The sequence below is a fragment of the Meleagris gallopavo genome, chromosome 1 (genome assembly GCF_000146605.3).
Source record: "Meleagris gallopavo isolate NT-WF06-2002-E0010 breed Aviagen turkey brand Nicholas breeding stock chromosome 1, Turkey_5.1, whole genome shotgun sequence".
Taxonomy (NCBI): Eukaryota; Metazoa; Chordata; class Aves; order Galliformes; family Phasianidae; genus Meleagris; species Meleagris gallopavo.
The window spans coordinates 116,168,120-116,189,747 of record NC_015011.2 but is presented as its reverse complement, the minus strand read 5'-3'; the positions used below and the strand labels follow the sequence as shown (position 1 = coordinate 116,189,747).

At 34.4% G+C, this 21,628-nt stretch overlaps 1 protein-coding gene across 1 annotated transcript in view; it reads right to left on the bottom strand.

Moving 5' to 3' along the window:
- The window catches only part of RPS6KA3 (ribosomal protein S6 kinase A3), a 40,202-nt gene that overhangs the window by 9,530 nt on the left and 9,044 nt on the right, over nucleotides 1-21,628 (bottom strand). The window contains exons 2-13 of the mRNA XM_010726167.2: nucleotides 21,402-21,481; nucleotides 20,277-20,383; nucleotides 18,388-18,425; nucleotides 17,877-18,019; nucleotides 14,718-14,788; nucleotides 10,341-10,429; nucleotides 10,024-10,088; nucleotides 9,816-9,918; nucleotides 8,909-9,033; nucleotides 6,888-7,013; nucleotides 5,082-5,171; nucleotides 900-1,058 (exon numbers count right to left, since the gene is read on the bottom strand). Coding sequence (XP_010724469.1) covers nucleotides 900-1,058; nucleotides 5,082-5,171; nucleotides 6,888-7,013; nucleotides 8,909-9,033; nucleotides 9,816-9,918; nucleotides 10,024-10,088; nucleotides 10,341-10,429; nucleotides 14,718-14,788; nucleotides 17,877-18,019; nucleotides 18,388-18,425; nucleotides 20,277-20,383; nucleotides 21,402-21,481 — 1,196 coding nt within the window. The remainder of the gene's footprint in view (nucleotides 1-899; nucleotides 1,059-5,081; nucleotides 5,172-6,887; nucleotides 7,014-8,908; nucleotides 9,034-9,815; nucleotides 9,919-10,023; nucleotides 10,089-10,340; nucleotides 10,430-14,717; nucleotides 14,789-17,876; nucleotides 18,020-18,387; nucleotides 18,426-20,276; nucleotides 20,384-21,401; nucleotides 21,482-21,628) is intronic.

The window sequence follows — 21,628 nt, the reverse complement described above, 5'->3', positions numbered from 1 at the left end:
ATGTCGGCTCAAAGACCTACTCACAAACAAGTGCTTGAATGAAGTGATGGCTTGCACAGTAAGATGGACAAGGTAACTTGGATCATAAACTTTCTGAAATAAGAGTTCCCAGAAAAGTGTGCTGAACTATTGTGTGTTCCTTAGAACAATTTGAGTACTATCCATTCTGAAACGTCTTTTCTCAGATAATAGCATAGTGTTATGAACTCACCTTTTTCCTTGTAACCATGCTTTCTGCCTTTTCTCTTCTACCCTCCACCTTCTTGTTTACTTCAAAATGTGACATACCTTGTCATCCTTACCATGCAATTGCCACACTTGCCTTCTCAATCTCTGAACTGCTTTCTCTACTTCCAAATTAATTTCATTTACTACCGGAGGAGTTACAAGTCAAACTTCAGAAACAAGAAGTGAAAGAAGTGACAAGAGTAACAGGTGAAAACTGATAGATGTTAAGATTCTACCATGGCATGGGGTTGGGACTACACTACTAGGTCTAGACAACACCACTGCTCTTAGCACCACGTGGAATCATAGAATTCTTAGAATTGGAAAGAACATGTGAGGGACATTTGGTCCAACTCCCCTGCAATGAACAGGGACACAATAGCTCCATCACATCTTGGCTTACTTCTTATATCCTATTCATCATTATCTGAATACTCCACAGAACTGCTCAAACCGTGCATGAAGGACAAGAGAAACAGCTGCACCCTTGCTGCTACCTGGGCATGTACTCAACTGATGAGGACTGTTATGATTTCACAAAAAAAATCCTGCTGCAATGGAACTGTATCAGAAATTAATTAATTACTGCATACGAGAACATATAAAGATATAGGCATATACTTCTGAAAGAGAAGAACATTAAAAGGATTTTCTATGAGATGAAAACTTACCCCTTGTGCATGAAGGTATTCAACCGTTTTTGTTATTGTGAACAGAACAGCACTAGCTTCTCTCTCTGAGAAAAATTTTTGCCTAAGAATCTTATCCAGCAGTTCTCCTCCTTTCATAAGTTCTGTTACTACATATACATATTTTCCATCGTCATACACCTGCAAAAAGTGCATAAAGATGTAAACTTTCAAAATATTTATTCTTATCTATCTTTGCATGAAACACAGAACAGGAACATCCACTTTTTCCATTAGATAAGTTATTTCAATTACTTTTCTCACATTTCTCACACCACTCACTAACCAAAAAACAACATTGGTCATCTTCAGAAAAACAAGTGAAAAAAAAGTACTACAGTAATGAAATAACAGAAAAAACAGTCACGTGTGTATTTCAAGATAAGTATGAATAATAATGTATTTTTCCCTCAAATAGTTTTGCTGAAAAAAAGACAACCCTAAACAAGACACAGGAGAAACTGGAAAAAAAAGAATCTAGTTCAAGTAAGCAACCCTAGAGCTAATTCTAGAAGCATTTATTGCACTAAACTGCAATGAAAATGTCAAGATCACCCCAAGTAAACCAGCTAGATAAAATAAAAGAACAGAGTACACAGATTACTTGAAGCCAGTCTTGAAGTTCATGTACAGAAGCCTGTTATATAAAAGGCTTCAACTTGCACATTGCCCTGCACATAAAGCTTATACCTAACTATAAATAATATACACATTTAATCTATGCTTTTAATTATGGAAAAATACTTAATTTTTGCCTGGCTCTCATCTTCTTTGGTAAGAATTGAGAAATAATTTACAGCATCACCAGGGGGCACTACAGACTGAACTATACCAAAACACATTTTAAGCTATGGTTAAGCATTTAATTCCACTTTGCTTTTGAATTAACTCAGAAATTGGTTTCTGCTGTAATGAAACATTTTAGACTCTGTTCTGTATCATTACTTCAACCTATTTTTCTTGCTGACGTTAGTACTGTTCTCTTCTGTAATATGTGCAAAGTGAAAACTAGCTATGTTTAAATAGAAACAATTATCCATGTTATAGCAAAATACACTTAGGAATAGGCAACAGCTAAATTAAGAAAGTTTCTACTCCAATTTCTTTGTTAAAGTATCTGGTAAATACATGCTAGTTAATACTTGGAATAACTACAATTTGCTTTCAGTTTGAAAATTGTATTTTTCTTGGCTTAGAAGGTTTTGTTCTCTTTAGTAAAAATTTTCCTCATCAATTTAAACAAGAAGAGCATTAGATAATTCTGCAGCCTTTTACAAGCTTATAGCCTTAAAAAGATGACATGACTGGTTTTTAAAGTTCTCATTTAAAAGTAATTTCCCCCCTGTTAAATATGACTGATTATCTGAACACGTTTACATGACAAATTTAAATATCCCAAAGGATTAAAAAGTAGGATGATAGAGTTCTAAATACTAAAACAGTCTTCTTTCACTTGGTACTATGAAGCACACATCACAGATCTCAGCACTGCAGAGGGATATATGAGCAAATTTGCCTTTGGCTGCTACAACTGTTAGCCTCTTACGGTTTTATCTGCCTAAAAAAATAAAAAATAAAAAAAATAAAAAGCCCACCTCAACCTCTCTCCTTGCCCTGATCTCTCTAACACGTTTAATCCCAGGAAGCTGTTTGAACTGAATAAAAGCTTCTGTGAAGTTTCCTTCACAGACAGACGTACAGCCTTATGTTAAGATCATAAACATGATGTCAGTTTTCAAAATTAATTCTTGGAACACCCTAAAGATGAGTCAGTATGTCTCACCTACCAAGCAAATTGGAAAAAAAAAACATAGTAAAAACAACATGATATAGGCACCTGAATAAAGGTATTATATCATGGAGAGAGAACAGTTTCATAAAGTGAAATAAAGTTTCACAAACAGAAAAAAAAACCTCCAATTTTTAATGTCAGAAACAAGCACTTGGACAGGAAGACTGGATAAACTGTTTTCAGGTTTCCAAAAAAGCTTCTGAAGAATCTTTTCTGCCAATGCTTTAAATAACTCAAAATGGGTCAAAAGTTCTGTTACATAATAGTAACTAAAAAGCAAAATAGGATAAAATACATATAGTGGCCTGGCACAGAAGTTCCTAGGTAATGGACCACAGGAAGCTCTGTGCTTTCTCAGTTCTGCCATTGTTTCCTAATCATCCACTACTGGCACTGTCAAAGGCAAGGTATCAGGTAAGAAGGACATTGACATAGCAAAGCAAAGCTCCTTCTGTTTACATGCTGTGTACCTGAAAAAGACCACTAATAACAAACAGAAGGAAAGCCCTAAAGAAGCCTATATTGACAAAAAAAAAAAATTAGGTGTTCTGAGCATCCACTGTTTTAATGCAAATACTTTCATAATTAAATTACATAAAGGCCAAACAAAAGTGACAATGTCCAGCTTCATCTAAATTCAAGTATTTCTGCATTTATTCTTGGAAGACAAGAAAAGAAAAACATTTATAGCAGAATAATCCTTTCCAAGACACACACTTAAATGCTGAAGTATCTTATTTCAGAATTTCTAAATAGAAAAATTTAAATTTTGGTATGGAACAGACTGCAAAATTGAGTCAAATCAAAATTAAGTTTTATTTGTGTAATAACATACTATGTTCTCAATGAGTTTGAGGTCTCACGGCTAAAGACTTCTATGCTTTCCTCTAATGCATACCACTGTAGTTTGGGACATAAAAACAATTTACACCATACATTTAATATTAAGAGAACATAAAATTTCTGCAGCAATGGACATCATACAAATTCCTAATGCATATGAATCCTATGCCTCTTTCTTTGCACTAGACATACTTCCACAGACTTTGCTTAAGGAGTTGCCCTGAAGTAGAAATAATAAAAAAAATACAGCCAGTTCTCTCTTCCTCTGTGGCGTAAGGCTTTTTTTGTAGTCACTTCTTGCACTTCGTATATAGTAGCTAGTTTGAATGAAAGATGGCTCCTACTGGAAGACAACTGACCACGATGAAGAATTAATCACAGAGTAGAAAGATTTGGTGTGACAGGCAACTTTTCAAGGCTGCCTGGGATTCTCTCCTCTCAACAAAATAAATAATCATTCATCAGATAAGCACTCAGAGTAACCCTTGTATTTGTCTTCCTGTCAGTAACATAATCTCTCATAAATGAATACGTGAACATAGCACACAGCACTAAAAGCAGTAGGAATGCTGATGCAGGTTCCATGTTAACACACAAAACAGAGCAAACAGAATGTGGGGCTGTAACTGTGATATCCAACCTGCAATAAGGTATGGTGGAAATATGGTGGAATAGCTTGTGTGTGACTTCTTTTGTTCTCCCAAGAAAGGGCCAAAACCACAGTATCAAAAAAGTGAAGAAAAACTATTGTAGATAAACTTTAGGCTGAATTCTCCAGTATCCATCTCCATAATATTTATAAGATACTGTTTTAAAGACTTCAAAATACCTGTGAACCTACTTTCAGTTAAGCTTAGGTTTCTGGAAAAGGTTAGCTCAGTTTTGACCAGAATACTTTCTTGCAGACTAAACATTTCATTAACTATATACTTTTTAAATTTTTCATACTTCAATGCATAATTAAAGAGAAATCCAATTTTCTTTTTTCTCTTAGATCATCAGCATCTAGTGCTCATTATGAAAGATCTCTACCTCTCAACTTCCGTTATTTGTGTTTTGTAGTTGAAGTGTTTCCATAGTCACAAATATAATACAGGAAAAAATAGCTTGATACACACCTCTAATCAAAGACTAGGCATAGACACGTGGTAAACAAAAGTGGTAACCACAGATATTAGGAGACTTTACCCTATACTAGATACTTATTACTGTCCATAAAACAAATGAGAGTATTATGCTGTCTCAAACATCAAGTCCTCTGTATTAGGATTTTTCAAGGACAAACTATTTGATGGCTTGAGATTATACTCTACAAAAATACAAGCTTCTCTAAAAGAGGACAGTTAGCAATTTCAGTACAAATTGAATAAGTTGTGTTATAACAATTTGATTCTGAAACCAAATTAAATCTTAAACTTGAGTTACTGAAAATGAATAACAAGCCTAAAATATGTAGTTTGCCATCTCTCAAGTTAAAAAGCTGCATGCTACTACAATGCACTAAAGGATGACTTCAAAACATCACTTACATCTTTTAGGGTAATAATATTCGGGTGCTGCCCATAGCGCAACAGGATTTCAATCTCTTCTGTTGGATCTCTTTTGCTCTTGTCAATGATCTGTTAAGAACAAAAATATACACAAGGAAAAATCTTTTTGTGAATATAGTATCATGCAGCACTTCGGTGTGCTTACTAGCAGACACACATAAGCAATATTTATCACTGTTGGCAAAGGGTATGGAACATAAAAACCAAAGTTAAACTGTAACTGCAAGACACAACAAGGAACGCTGATCCCTCAGACAGTGATAAACTACACAAGGCAGTTTGGTGGATGAGACTCCAGTCACCCATCATTTAATAAAATAGGAAGTTCCTAACTTAACATGAGATGCCAGTTTTGCCAGACGCTAAGGAACTGATTTTCCAAAAGCTGATCTCAAACAAGTATTTATGCATCAAAAGAGAGGAGAGTTAAGAAGAAAAAAAAAATAATAATTCCAAAGTTAATTCAGACAAGCATTCTACCATGGAAGTTCTTAATGAATCTCTGAAGAATTGCTATCAGGCTCTGATGTTTTCCATATGCAAACAAAACATTATTTGGCTCTATTTACAAAGTATTCTTCATCAAATACTCATAGTAGTCCTTCTCCCTTTTTCTCCTTCTGAACTGTAGAATTTCCTCTCATGTCTTCTTTATCTCACCCCTCCTTTCTCTAGGCATCATAAAGCTCTTCTGCTACCAGCATCACCCTAGCAGACTGGATGCTGTTTTTTTTTTTTTTCTTTCTTTCATTCCATGATTCTTTGAGGGATAGAGCCACAAGAGAAGCAGCAGAAAAGCAAAGCAATCTACACAATAACTATTACAGCTTAGAAAATTAATGCCAGTGCTTTTCCTCCAGTTTCAAGAACTTACTCTACATTGCAAAAACAGAAGTAATACCTGTTCTTGGCTAGAACCAGGATAATTACAAGTATGTAACTACCAAATTGAGTTTGGAGACTTTCCAGCAGAAAAATTAAGCGCAAAGATACAGTAAAACATTCTGAATTTATCTCTGCATTTTATATGCAAGTAGTGAATTGTTCAACAATTCAAGAAAATAATTACTTCATAGCAAGGAATTAGCATCCCCCCTTTTCCCCCCCACTTTAAAAGTCTGCTAATCTACACCTCTGTTTAGTAACTATTCAGTTCTACAGTGTTATGTAGAAAGACAATAAAAACAGACTTATTGCTCTTGTGTGAATTCTGTTGATTTCAGCAATTAAGAAGCTAATGTCTTCGAAGAACTACTACAAAGCCTGATAGAATTATATTAAAATAAAAATTAGCAAGCAAAGAAAGAGTTGAAGTTCACTCAGGAAGATACACAGCTATTATGAATTTGTATCTAACAATTTATGAATCTACTTTAGAAGCAAAAAAATAAACACCTCCATATGATTATGTTTAAATAAAAGGAATCTACAATAGCTTTTTAAATGATGGAAAGTAATGTAAGCTTTTTTGCAGTACATTTTCTACTAAAAGTAATCATGTTACTCCCATCAATTTCATTGTAATTACACAGTTTCAAGGACTAAAGATTGCTTTTCACCACCCAAATCAGCATACAGATAACAAAACTATTGCAGGCAGGTCTATATACAAATTTGCAGTAATTATTCTGTTTGCTTGATGAGTATAACCCATTTACATCTAAAATCTGTACCTGCTAAGAAAATTATTTTAATATTGTATGTCCTCTACAGTAAATAAGTCTACGACACCCTATATTTATGATGCTAAATCCTGGAAAATTTGTTTTATAACAAAGTAGTTACCTTTACAGCATATTCCATGTTTGAAGCTTTGTGAATACATCTCTTGCAGATAGAGTAAGATCCAACTCCAATATCTTCTTTTACTTCATATCCATCAGTAAACTGAATGCTGTTCCTGTGCAACTGCTACCAAAATAACATTATCAATTGATCAATATTCTAAATGAAAAATTGATATCTACATTAACAGTAGGTTTTTGAATTCTTAGTGACTTGCTTCAAATTTTAAACTGATGGCTATACTAGATAAAAGCTTTTTCAACAGACAATGCCTTCTGTTTGATGTTAGTATCTGTAATTTATCTCATACATCATAAATCATGCCTACTGTACTTTCCAAACTGAAAATGCAATGTTTTTCTGTTTATGGATTTATTTATTTGTGGATAAAATCTTTTAGACAAAAGAAGATCAGAGGACTACAGTTAGTGATAAAAAAAAGCATAATTGTTTCCATCACCTAAATAGACGACTCTTTTCTTTACATGTGAAATGTCAGCTAGAAATTTCAGATGTTGCTCAGTATGATTAGATTAACTGGAAATTTCATAGAACAACAATCAAAAATCCTTTCACAGAAATTAAAAGGCGTAAAGGAGAAGTGTTCCGATTTTGTAAGGGAAGGAAATGGCTTTCTGATATAAGGCGTTTGTGCAAAGGATGCAAAGCATTTGCAGGAAACCATCTGGGTATCCTGCTGCAGAGAAAAGAGGAAATATGAGTGAGGAAGTGGCTGAGGGGCACAGAGGAAAAGCACCAGAGAGAGACTTTTACAAGAGAAGGAAATCATATACAAAGAAAAAGAACGTCATCCACAAAAGTATGTGGGAAAGAAGGAGCATATAGAAGCTTTTGGTAACTGTTAGCAAGACTTCTGGACCAGAAGTCTTTCTGACATGCATACCAAATCAAACAGCCTCTTAGAATAAAAGGGGATCTATGAACCCTTTAAATTCAGCATTTCATTACAAGTGAAACACATAATGTGCACAAACAAGCGTATTACAACTACTCCAGACAGAGTAAAAAGACTGAAGAAATAAAAGCCACTCAGCTACAAAACATCCCTGCAGTGAAAGTATAAGAAAATCTGATCACACAGCTTGCCATTTTGTTCCTACCTATACATCAATAAGAAGTTTTCACCACAGCTTAGGCCACCAGTTAGTTTTCCTCAGCAACTTTTTTTTCCTGTAGACGCATCTGCTTACATCCTGCTGACTGGAAACTACCCAGTGCATGCTTTTAGAATGATCTCAGTCTTACAAGGAGGCAAAGCACGCCTCTTACTCATTCAAGCATGAAGCCCCCCTTTCTTGTTCACACAGGACTGCACCTAGCCAAAGCTTTGCTGTCCAAAAATAAGCAGGACTTGAAGTAGGAGAATGTATAAAAATAGCAGCCACTTTAGGCTACTAAAATTAACAGTCTCACAATTACTAATGTGGGAGACACTACTGGAGTAATCCTAAAACCAGCAGGAAGCCAAAGCTTGTGCGTACTGCAACACTGACCTATAAGATAAACAAACAGCCACAAAATGTCACAGCTGACCACATTTAATTCAAATTGGTTCGGGAAGAGGCTGAACATATTCCTAAAATATACAGCAGTCCACAACATCTAGGCAGAATTTGCAATTGTATTCCAGTGCTCCCTATCTGCACTATAGTAATCAATATTTTGAGCTGTAGAACAAAATGTTGGAGCTGCCTATATTCCTTTTCACCACGCAATCACGGCTTGATATTAAAGATTAACTACAGTTTGAAGGATAGAATGTTTTCATTTCTGGATTGAAGCTTGCTCACACTCACAGATGCTCAGAAATAAAAAAGGTCCTGCGCTTTTAGAGATCTTGCTTGAATGAAGTAATCTGATCCTTACTTTTATTGTAGAAAGCTGATAATGACATTGCCATGGTACCTCATCTTACAATGGAGGAAACATCCCCTCCATCAAGAGAGGATAACACTACATAATTGACTCTTTTTTCCCCCCTCTGATGTTGATGTACTCACCTGGACAATTGAATGCACTCCAACTGTCTGCATTGATTGACTTTCATCATCTGATGCAATAGCTACAAAACTAAATCCGCGAAAAAGTTGATGTGCATTAGCACTAGGTGGAATACCAGGCGAATCTGAAAAACACATCATCTACTTACAAAGCATAATTTTTAAAATGAAGAGATGCAGTTAGGCTATACTGAAGAGCAAAATGCAACTTTATTCTGTGAAGTACGTGAACCACAATTTGTATAAAGCATTTTTCAGTACTAAAATACAAGTGCTGAATTATTTCCACATCCTAATTATAGCCACAATTGATAAGCAAATACCGCAAAATTGAAATATTGACAGGCAATATTTTATAATACAAAAACGGTACTGGGCAGAAAATATTTCCATACAGCAGAGTATTTATATTTATGGAGAAAGAGTACACAAATTTGGAACTCCCTCAATTTCTAAAGACAAGAATTTCTATCATATTCTGAATGAGTCTTTGTTAAACTATTCAGAATCAGATTGCTCTGAAACAGCAACTTTATCACCCAAAGTCTGAAATTACTAAGTTTCCATATACACATAGTATGTAAGGACACCATCACAATTAAATGACACCACAGGGTATTGCATTCAAGACAAGAATAATCTTTAAATTAACTGGGATTACTTGGGATTTAGATGAAAAAATTGAATTTATCTGTATGTTTTGTTGGTGAGGATTACTTCAATTTTTACACAGGACAACTCAATAGCACTCAAGACTATAAAAATATTTATGAAGTATGGAATATTATGAAATATGGAATTCATCTTTGAGTATTTGTTTAGCCCAGCAAAACCTGCAAGAACAAGACGCAGCCAACAGTATTTCTAATTTTTAAATACATAAATTGTTGAATTCTTCTCTTTTTACCTTTTGGAGTTTTTGCCGTGAATTCAGGATCAAAATAAAATGTATCTTCAGGTCTGCCAGTTGCAGGTTTAAAAGGGGGATGAATTTCTCTTCTGTACAATTTCTAAAGAGAAAGGTAGGTCAGAGTGAATTGAAAAGTTTCATGACACCAACAAATACTTCTTAATTAAGAAGTTTAATTATTATTATTTTTAAATGAGATACTCACATTCCAATCTATTTTGGAAAAGAATGGATGTCTCTTAATTTCTTCTACTCCATCTGGACCCGCTCCTTTTTTAAAGGAATAATTATTTTCTTGGTCAAAAGGATTACTAGAAAATTATTTCTCGTTACTACATATTTTTTTTTAGAAATGCACATAAAAAGATGATGTTTGGCTGATCATCATAAAAGCAAACAGGCAAGCTACGTTTTTGCTTTGAAGCTTATTTTAAGCAAGAAGCCTCATACATATTTAGTCGATATAATTATTATGTTATCAATTTTATGATCCAATTTAAAACATTCCATTAAACACTTTACCTAATCTGTTGGCTGGGTTCCTTTTGAAGAGCATTCGCAGAAGACTTTGTGCTTCGGGACTCAAGAACTGGGGCATTCCAAGTTTGGCCCTATAAAACAAAAATATTTAATAGCATACAAACATATTAAGCTAAGAATTAATTTTGCACTTTCCCTGCCCTTTACAAATCAGCAAGTCTGTATTCACACAAAATAGCTTCACTGAGAAATTGCCTTCAGACATCAGAAACGTAGCAAAAGTGCTGTCAGTCATGTAAACGTGTAATTTCAACTTGTTCTGTTTTGAGTAGTACAATATTTTAAGTATTGACTTAGTAACTTTGGTAGAAGATGCAAAAATGTTTAAAAAGATGTAAAAAAAGCTGAAAATTATTACAGGATAACAACTTACAAACTGTTGTAATCTGTTTTGATCCACCTTTAAACAAAGTTTTAAACAAATGACATCAAGCAAGACCCATTCTGCTAGCAAGATAAACTACATTCTAGAAGGTGTAAGAAAAGAACCACATATGACGTACATTAAGAACACCCATGCAAAGAGCAGAAAAATACAAGACAAATTGAATAAAGGTAGGACAGATCTTGCAAGATTAGCAGGTAAAAAGAGAAAGATTACTCTCCTCTTTTCGCCCGTCTCACTCCTCATTGAATTTCAAATACTACTTTGCACCTTACCAGTCATGAAGTTCTAGATTTTAGTTTTTGCAGTTGCTATTTCATTCTGTTTTGAAGTTGTCACCTCTTTTTGTTTCACTCCATGTAATGTTGAACATCCACTCGCAATCTTCTCACTGTTATTAGGTTTCATTCCCCCCTTCTCCCCCCTTTTTAACTGTGGTAGTGGTCAGGGTAGATCTAATTCCCTCCTGTCTATGTCTTGTTTAACCTGTAGCTTGTCTGTAGCAATTCACACACAAGCTTTCTGTGTTTCTACAGAAGACATGATTTGCCTTGCATTCTAGCTACTTGTCAATGTTCATCTCTCTGTCACTTCAGTAACCACCATCATCAATTCACTATTCATTGCTTTTAAACTAGAATTTAATAAATTTGCCATTCATTTCTGCATGAAAAAGCTGGAAAAAAAACCAATAACAACAAAAATCTATCTCCTCGGGACTCTTCAGTAATATACTACAAGCAGACCAGGACCAGCAGTATAATGATAAAAGCCATCTGCTGTTACCCTGATTATTATGCCTCTTTATCAGGTGAATTCTTATGCATTTTATGTGCAATTATTTCTTTGCATTTTCACTTGGTATCAAGTCTGTTCACTGAGCTATACTGTAACATGCAAGCAAGGAACACTTATGCAGAAGCTTAACAGTATCATTTTAAGTAAAACAATGTTACTGAAGAACAGAGAACAGATAAATATGACAAAAATCTGCAGTGTCACGTGGGTGAAAATCTTTGCCCTACCACTATAATGCAAAACAGCTCCAACTCCAGGAACATAGCCTGAGAGATCAGCTGCTTAGAAAAAAACAAATATATCTAAAGCTTGGTTAAAAACATAACCACAATTCATCTTTCCAAAGCGACTTGATAAACAAAGCTAGAACATTTAGAAGAACTGCTGGACGACCAGTATGTCCTGCAGTCCACAACAGAGTGAGTAAGAGGACGTTAACACAAAGCACAGAGACTGTGAATGCATTCTGTCTGTCATGAAGGAGCACCTTCCACAAAACCCCTCAGTGGCCACTGGACACAGTAGAAAGAACAAACCGACTGTGAGCTGAGATTTCCTATAAAAATTTCTATTTCTTATAAACTACATGAGTGACAGCAATTTTTTTTTCCTGACATTCCTGATGGATGAAGACAAAATTTTATATGAAGGCATACCATGTCAGTAAAGGAGAAAATTAAAAAAAGTTAACTTTATTGCTACAAACTATGGTTTCTTCAAATTGCAGTGTTTCTCAGTTACAGGTAAAACATACAAAAATAAAAAACATGTCTCAGCAAGAAATAAGGAGCCCAGTAAAACATGTTGTCAGACAAATGCATTATTTTTTGCAGATTTTTCAAGGACAAAGTAAGAAAAGTGCTGCATCTTAGTGATACACTATGAAAAGATGAATTCAGATGCACACTTGTTCACTTTAAACAGTTAAGAAAACAGTAAGGAGTGTATTCACTATTATACACAAAATAAAAAGAAAACATACTGCCATTCACTAATATTTATGGGGCCAGACAAAAAATGTGAACTTAGAAACCTTTAAATATAATTTACTTTTTTCAGTTGTTCATATTATCAACAGCAAAACAGACTTGTATGTATATAGGTATGTTTGAGTGCTGCTTTGAAAGTAATGCCTCATGTTTTATTATGTAAGCCCATGACATCAGAGTGGATGCTGATGGTACAGCAGTAGAGGTTGAACCTTCCAGCCAGTATCGCATTACATGTTGTTGCCATGTGACAGATGGCAGCAGAGTGGCAGTCTGACAAATGGTGCCTGACATGAAAGTATCTACAAAGCAGAAGTGTGGAACTGAATTCCAGCGTGCAGAAAAAAATTGCACCCACTGACATTCAGCAATGTTTCCTGAACGTTTACGGAGACCAAACAATGGATGTGAGCACAGTGAGGCACTGGGTTGTGTGTTGCAGCAGTGGCGACAGTGGATCACCTCTGCTGGCACAGATTTTTTTATGAATGAGGCATGCAAACTCTTGTTCATTACTAGAAAAATGTGTAGTTAATGTTGTTAACTATGTTGAAAATGAGTGTTCTGTAGCTGAGAATTTGCTTTAGTGTTTCTTTTTAAGTGTTATTGCACTCTTTGTATTTGTTGTCGTTTCCATGGAAATAAGCAGGAGGCATTACTTTTGGAGTGACCTATAAAACATACGTACAGAATTGATGTACTGCACATTAAAAGATAGCTAAAAATTCTTTACTTCACATCACATTTTTTGTACAGCTTTCTGAAACAAGTAGCAGTTAAGACCAGAAGCTGAGGGAAATTGGAAAGGGAATTAGAGATGCATGCTCAGATGAAATCTGAAAGTAACTACGAATGTCAGTTAACTTGCAAGGAGGATATTCTACATGCCAGCTGAACAAAATTTTTGAAGCACCAGTGGAAAGATTGTCAAGTAATAGTGGAATCACATGCAGACAGGTAGATAAAGAAGAGAAATACATGATTTGAGACATGGATAAAAAAAGCATGGCTCTTAACGTAAGTATGAGTGCAGCTGAACAATCTCAGACTACTTTCTTGTAAACAGAAGGTGGGCAGAACTAGTTTATACTTGCTGTGAATAAATAGAGCCTTTTAGTTAAAAACACTTAATAATTGTGACATGAAGATGTAAATCAGCACGGTGTTGAGACAGTGGTAGAAATTAGCACCACTAAATATACCCACAAATATGGAAAGAAAAGCAGGGGCAAAGAACAACCATGTACATGCACTATGAATGCAAAAGCCAGGACGAGTACGCTTTCAAGGAGTCTTCACATGCAAATTTGTTAGAAAAATATGAAAGAATTTTTAAAAGCAGGCTGTTGGTGTAGAAGTAGTGCTGGTTTTGATATTTAGTGGTAATAGGACAAAGGACGCCAATTAACTATGAAAGAAGAAACAAATGAGAATATTGAAACATTCCTATGAGCTTCTGGGAAAAAACAAATGGCGTTAGTAAAAAAAAAGTTTTTGACACAGAAGTGAAATTATGATATGATAAAACAGAATAGTTTGCACAGAGTTGGATTACAGTCTTGAATGTGGGAATATCGCGTCATAGGTTGTATTAGATCAAAAAAGATGTAGGGCAACAGTAAAGAAAAAAAGCAGCCATTAATAGCAAAAACAAGTACGTTAAACTGCATGAAGGAAAGCAATTTCCACAATATAGCTAATGCAAAACCTACACTGCAAATTGCAAAGAGGAAAATTGGAGCTTGGGTAAGTCATAGGAGTATATGAGAAGTTTCAGGGAAGCAAGCTGTTGGCAGCAGTGAATATAAAGTAGTAGGGTAAGGAGCTGGTAAGAAAGAGAAGGAAAAGGAGAGAAAATACTTTCTCAAAAGGAAAAAGCAACAAAACAACAAGGAAAAAATGTACAGGATATCAAGAAGGATAAGAAGGTTAAAATATTATAGATGGGAAAGATAATATGGTTGAAGAAGTTGTTATTATAGATGAAAAGAACTGCTATGAAATTCTTTGTACCTGGTAAGGGGGAGGAATAGAAAGGCAAATTAGATAGATGGCAAAGGGAATTAATAGGGAGTGAGGATTTACCAGTACCTTTGGAAATGAGGGAAGAGTAGAAATTAGATATTGCAGCCCGGAGGGCATCCCTGTAGAATACCTGATGAGATATATAAATAAGAGTGTACTCACTTGAGAATCATAGTCATGGTTTCTTTTCTGTCTTTCCCTTGGAAAGGTAGAGTACCAGTGAGCATTTCAAACTGTATAGAGTAAAACTTTCATCAATTACATTACCTGGACAAGAATCTAATTTTTGACAAAACTACTCAGCATCTTAACCTTCCAAAATTCATGCATATTAACAATCAAGTCTGTGCAAAACAACTTCTCATTGTACAGTTTAAATTGAATAGCAGCCTCTGCTATTTTAACGCTGCAAAACATCTTCCTAGATTGATACCTTGCTCGACATGCTTTCACCTGAACAATTTAGCCTATATTGTTCTGTGTACCACTTCTGCCTTAAAAGAAAACTTGAGCTACACAACTATATTTTAGTTTCCAAGAGGGCAAGAGTGGGGAAAAAGGTTCCCCTTTCAAAAGTTAGTGACAATTTGTCCTCACGCAGAGATATTTTAAAAATATTAAAGTGCTTAAAATCAGCAAATACATAGTCTTTATTGGAAGAGGGAAAAAAGTTAGTTGATTGACAAAGACATGCATGATGAAAAACTGGTTACTGTATGCATACAGTGGAAATAAAGTCTGAAGGAACACGTAGGAGCTACACAGTACATGCATGCACAATCTACAGTGCCTGGCAGAAGGCAATAGACACTGTTAAAATACTGATCTGTTCTGAAAGCGACCAAGTAAAAATAGATAAAAATAAAGGAACTTCTATTGGGCTGCAGAACTTCTGCAGGGATACCAGATCTGAGGTACTGAAAGCCATCTGGCAGCAGACATGGCAGCCAGTGCTGTGGCAGGAATCTTGATTTTTGGTTTAAGAGCTGCAAAACAATTTAGTCTAATGAAATTTCATGACATACAGCTGGAGCCATCAAAATTGAAGTAATTATAAAATAATTCTCCGAATAGCTTCTGCAAGCTTAAGCCATCCTAAATACAAGATGTCCTCTAATCTTTCCGTTATGAGCCAAAAATTCAATCTTTAAGTATTAAAAATTCACAGTGATAATTTCAGCGAATAATGTACAACTGTAATTTTCTTAAATCTGAAATTCTTTTATTAAAATTTAAATTTCCTACTATCCTAAAAAAATATTCTCAGTAAGGGCTCCTAGATACTTTGTACTCTATTGCTTTTTACCTACAAACTTCTATATAAAATCTTGAAGTTAATACGCAGGCAAAACAAAAAAGCAGTACTTTCAACTTCAACTGTTTTTACATAATTGCCATAAAGCAGAACTATCAAAATCTTTTTTTTTTTTTTTTTTTAGTTTTAGAATGATCTGATTCATAATCTACACTTAGGAATTTTTTTTTTTTTTTAAGAGCAAATTTGTGTTGTTACACGTTATACTTAATTTTAATATTTACTTGGTCTAGATTGGCCTACATTAATAATGAAGAGTTTCTTTTGCAAGCTCTCATTTGTTACAAGTATACCCATTACAGCTCAACAGGTGTTACTTGTTCCACTCCAACCCCTCCTTGCTTAACACCACCATAATCCAATGCCTACAGCCCAACAGTACTTGAAGTCAACATCTGCCTTCTGTAGTTACCATTTGTTATTTATTTCAGCAGGAGAGTACCTCTACAAATCTATAATGCTTCAGCTTTAAACGACCATTTTCAGATGTCTGGCATCCATGAAAATATCCACTGTTTTAAGAACATACTAAAAGTTACTGTTCAATGATGGTTTACACATACTTCATGTCCTACAGCAGGAGACAGGGTGAAAAATGATTACCTTCCTAGTCTCCATTTCTACGCTATAACTTCTGCTCAGTCTAGATACTGTGTACTCATATTATGCCACCAACACCTTGCTTCTTCAACACAGATTTGAATTAAGAGCGGATAGATACAGATTGCCTATGAAAATTATCATCTGAACTAGAGACACACAAGAAAAATATGTCTCAGAAAATAGCACTGCATTCTGTGTACTAATTTAGAGGCTCTGCTCTCTGAGGACATATTTTCATATTTAAAATTGAAGCCAAGGTATTTAAAAATGCAGTGCATTTAGACTGAAAACAACAGCAGTCAAGTCTAACATATTTCAGCAATTTTCAACATTAACATGTGCTTCATTAGCACAAAACTAATATTTTTCAGCTGTATCAAATAAAGCTGAAGTTTAACTATATTTGTGTTATCATCAACCAGAAATATTTTGCTACTACGTTGTAATTTTCCTCTAATTGACTGCATACTCAAAGCCTACAGTAATGATTAAATGCATTCTTAATGATAAAATGAGTAGTTTTGAGTGTGTGTCTGTGCTTGTCTGTCTGGGGAGAGTTTAGTCATCAGGTGCTACTTTTACGTAGTCAGTTTTCAGATCACAACAGCATTCTAGATGATTAAAATATGATATGACGACATTTTCAGACACAAAAGTCCTTCTTGTACTACAAAGCACACATACTATACTGTTACATTTGTAGATGTACTACAGAAGCAGTAAAAAAATTCCTTTAAAAACAGTTATTTTTAACTTCACAGCAAAAAAGCACACCAATTATATATGTTAAAGGCCATTAAGCATTCCTAATATATATATTTTTTCTCCAAAGCCATATTTAATACACATATTTCCCCCTGAATCTACAATTCAGCAGATGTTAGCTCCTTGCAGAAACACTGTAAGGTGGGTCCTCCTGAGCATCTCTATCAGCTCGGCATCATTTACATTTAGCTCTGATATGCACAAACAACAGCTGTCATTATCCTAACAAGTTGTAGTTACACTGGAGACTTTTCAAGATGTTATTGCTCAGTTTTGTTTTTTTTTTTTCCTCTTGTGAATAAGTTTATATTTAAGATTTGGATCTAAAGGTCTTACTCAACTTGGAAGACAGTATTTGTCCTGTATATTTTAGTACTCCTGTTAGTCTCCATAATATTGAAACACAATAGATGTATAGTATTTCAATTCAACAATAACCAAAGGCATATTGTCGGTGTTGATATGAGACCTAGTCCACAATCTTGATCCAAGTGTTAATCTACTGTTATTAATTTCCAAGTACTTCAAAATTTTCAAGTAGTTACAACTCATTTAAAGGTCACCCTACACATTTAAATATTTATTTCAACAAACCTCGTAAAGCAGTATTGTTATTATTGCATTTACCAGAAACCTACCATTAAAACACCAAAAGACCACCAGTCTGCACTCTGTGTATGACCTCGTCGATTAACGACCTCAGGTGCCATATATTCTACTGTCCCACAGAAAGAGTAGGCTTTTTTTTCATGATCAATCGACTCCTTACTTAAGCCAAAATCTGGAAGAAAATACAATAGTTCAAAATGTCTTTTTTTTTTTTTTTTACTTTGAATCAGTAATGGGCAATACCCTTACCACAATGTGAAACATGATGTTTTTATCAGTCATGAATATACATGCCTAAATACACATACAGGAACTAGCCCCACCCCCAAACTTTATAGGGCCACAATGTCAGATATATTTCCAAAACAATATCATACATATTTTATCTAATCCAAATTAATTATGCTATCTGATCCACAGCAGAAGCACCTACTAGTTAAAACAGTTGATTTCATTGCGTTGCTCTAACAAAAAAAAGAGGGAGATTCAAAGACTATTATGAACAGAAAAATCCACATGTTGCAATTGCCTTCTGTTCACCTGTTAATTTGATATGTCCTTCCTCATCAAGCAGGATGCTAAAAAAAAAAACAAACAAAAAAACAATCTTAACAATCTTAACTATTGTTTCAAACAGCATATTGACAACATCTGAGAACTGACAGATCAGCACAAAGACACAGAAGCGAGCACATGAAAATGCATCATTAGGAGGAGATACTTTGGAAATACACATTTTCTTATCCTTTAACTCTTTCTCATTAAAGGTTATGAAACAGATTCAGTATATCAGATTTTTATTCATCTATTTTGTTAAATTCAGCATGGAATGTAGCAAGTTAGCTTGAATTTTCAGTTTTGGCCACCTGTAACATATGTATTTATTTTAATTAGATGTGGTAATGAGAGATATATTTCTATTACTCCTAAACTGACCAAGAACTGTTACGCTCGTGTATGTACACAAAATGTGCATTAATTTGTAATTATGGTTTCAAAGAATGTTTACAACTTTAAATAACATTAACAAATATTCTCACGTACCAAAGAACTTATATCCAACAGGCCCCACAGTAAAAGCCTGTTTATTACAATCACAAAAATAAGGGGCCACACATGGGAGACACCAACTCCCCTTAACAACCACTGCATTTAATTGCAATGAGAGACAAACTAGATATACAACACCCTTTTCCTCCTTCCACTTTCCATAGTGGGAAATTGCCTGACAGTATAGTCTGTGAGTTATTGTTATCTCTTCCAATTTCAACTTTTGAAAAAATTTCTGCATGCCTAAAATGAAAAGATGAAAAGATTTTGCTGTTTGAGGCAGCAGTTACTTTGGCTTTTTACAACTATGATTTCATTCTTTTCCCCTTGAAACTAACTGTCAGCAAGTTTCTGATTTGAGAATGAATCCTCCTTCTTGTCAAATAAGGCATGACATTTTAAAATTTGTGTTTTATTTCTAAAAGATGCACAAAAGAACAGGCTATAGTAATGGAAGTCCTATGTAACAGCTAAATTCTATAACGCTTGTTATACTCATTTTCTTTTCTGCTAATACTTGGCATGAGACAATTATCTCACAGACTTTTTAGGTTCTCCACATAGCCATAACAGAGAAGTGGTATCATCAAGGACAGCAGACTTTCAGATGTTCTGGCAGTGAGTTGTATTAACAACCTTATCAAGCACAATAGAGGAGGCGCACATGCTGTGTTTTCATGTAGGCTCCTTTCCAAATACTAGAGCATACATTAAAGTGTTTGCATTTTTATCTGAAATGTTTTAAAATTTTACTGATGATGTTACTGGCATTTCCTTCTTTACATCTTCAAACACTGAAAAAGTTACGGAAGACAAAAGAACAGGAGACAGGACTCAATCCTTTGAATGAGACAGATACAACTAAGTTATTGAAGGGCAACACTACACTGGAGTTTTTAGTTCCAAGCTTAATTTAAATTCAGTGTAATTTCTTGATTGCCAACAGATTAAATAAGCACTTAACATACTATTTTCATCTTTTAAATTTAAACTCCATTCTGCTCTTATTCCAGTATATTTTAAAAATCAGCTTTAGAAAAAAGGCTTATTTTTAAGCCTTCAAGTGCAATTCATTAGCAACCAAAAAAAATGCTAAAAATGTCTCATTCATTGTAAAGGCACACACCTTTCAGTACACTTTCTACTTACAGCAATGTATAGTCCTTGGCATATCACTCAAACTAGACTCCTTTTTGATTACAAATAAAATCCAACTTTTTAAATTAAAGAACTCTACAAATTTCCCCCATCTCCACTCCTGTTCAGTTTGTGTAATAAATATATAAAATTAAAATTTAACAGCTGGAAAGAGAAGTGCAGTAGTTGAAGTGCTATACAAATCAAATTAATGTGCTTCATTTGCTGCAGTGGATTCTTACTTTTCTGGTTTCAGGTCCCGGTATATTATTCCAAGGCTATGGAGATGGTCTAAAGCAAGCGCTAATTCCGCTAGGTAAAATTTAACATCATCTTCTGTGAACATCACCTGAAAAAGGCAGAACAATTATTTTACACGCAGAATCTCTAAAGCTTGTATTAGCACCAAGTAAATAATCCAGAATTTGATTGTAGACGACTGTTGTTGCAGAATAGTTCTTCATAATACTCCCTCCCCTTCTTTTTTAAAAAACAACTAGCAGTTCAATGTTTGGTTATACAAAACCTAGCATTTCATCATTAATACTGTTTCACAGTACATACTTCTGAAGACAGTACTACATTATACTGTCTGCAAAACAGGTTATTTACTCCTGATTGGTCAAGAGAAAAAGATGCATGGCAGCAAAACTGAAAAAAATGGAAACATTTAAAGAATGAGACTACCTCTTCATTGGATGTGAACATTTTGTTTCCAGACAAAGAGATTAAAATTCAAATGCCTGAATTTCTCCAAGACTATCAAAAAACCTAGAATGATGATAAAAACCCCCAAGATGCAACCTGAGATTTAACTGTAGAAAGGGAAGAACAAAAACTGAACTAAGAAAACGGCCTTTATAAGAATTAAAATAGTATGTATATTCACTTCTGTAGATTTAAAGAAAAGATGTAAGCTCAAAGCTTGTACAGAAGTATTTGCTGATGTTATCTCTACCAAAAAAAAAAAAAATCCAATATTTAGTACAGCCATATTCAGGAAGACAAATCTCTACAAGAAACTGAAAGTTTCTGAAAATCCATGCTTAATATAAATTCATGTTCTTTCTGACACATCAAATTGTGGTAGCAATAGGAGAAGAAAATCTAAGCAAGGCATAAAAAGCAATACAGAAAGACTACTGCTTTTGGAAAAAAAAAAAGGCTTAGACAATGTAAATTACCAACAGCATTCTCATGAAATGACTATTTGTGAGGAAAAAACAAAACAAAAACATTACTGGTTAAAAATATACTTACAGTTTCGTTCAGTGAAAGTTGGCTTACAAAGAGTAAACCACCCATATATATAGGCAATTTATAGTAAAGTTTTATTAATATATGATTTTCAAATAAAGAAAGTTTACCTCTTTGGATAAGCGTGTAAACAAGTCTCCTCCCCTGAGAAAATCCAAAATAAGATATAGCTTCCCTTCTGTTTGAAAAGCTGGAAAGAACAATTAAAAGCATTAAACATTATCTAATTCTACCCATGGTTAGAAGAATAACATACTCAATAATTCACCCTGATTTACTTTATCTTTCTTAATCTTTTACCTTCTTTTTAATTTATAAGAATTAATTATTCTTCTTT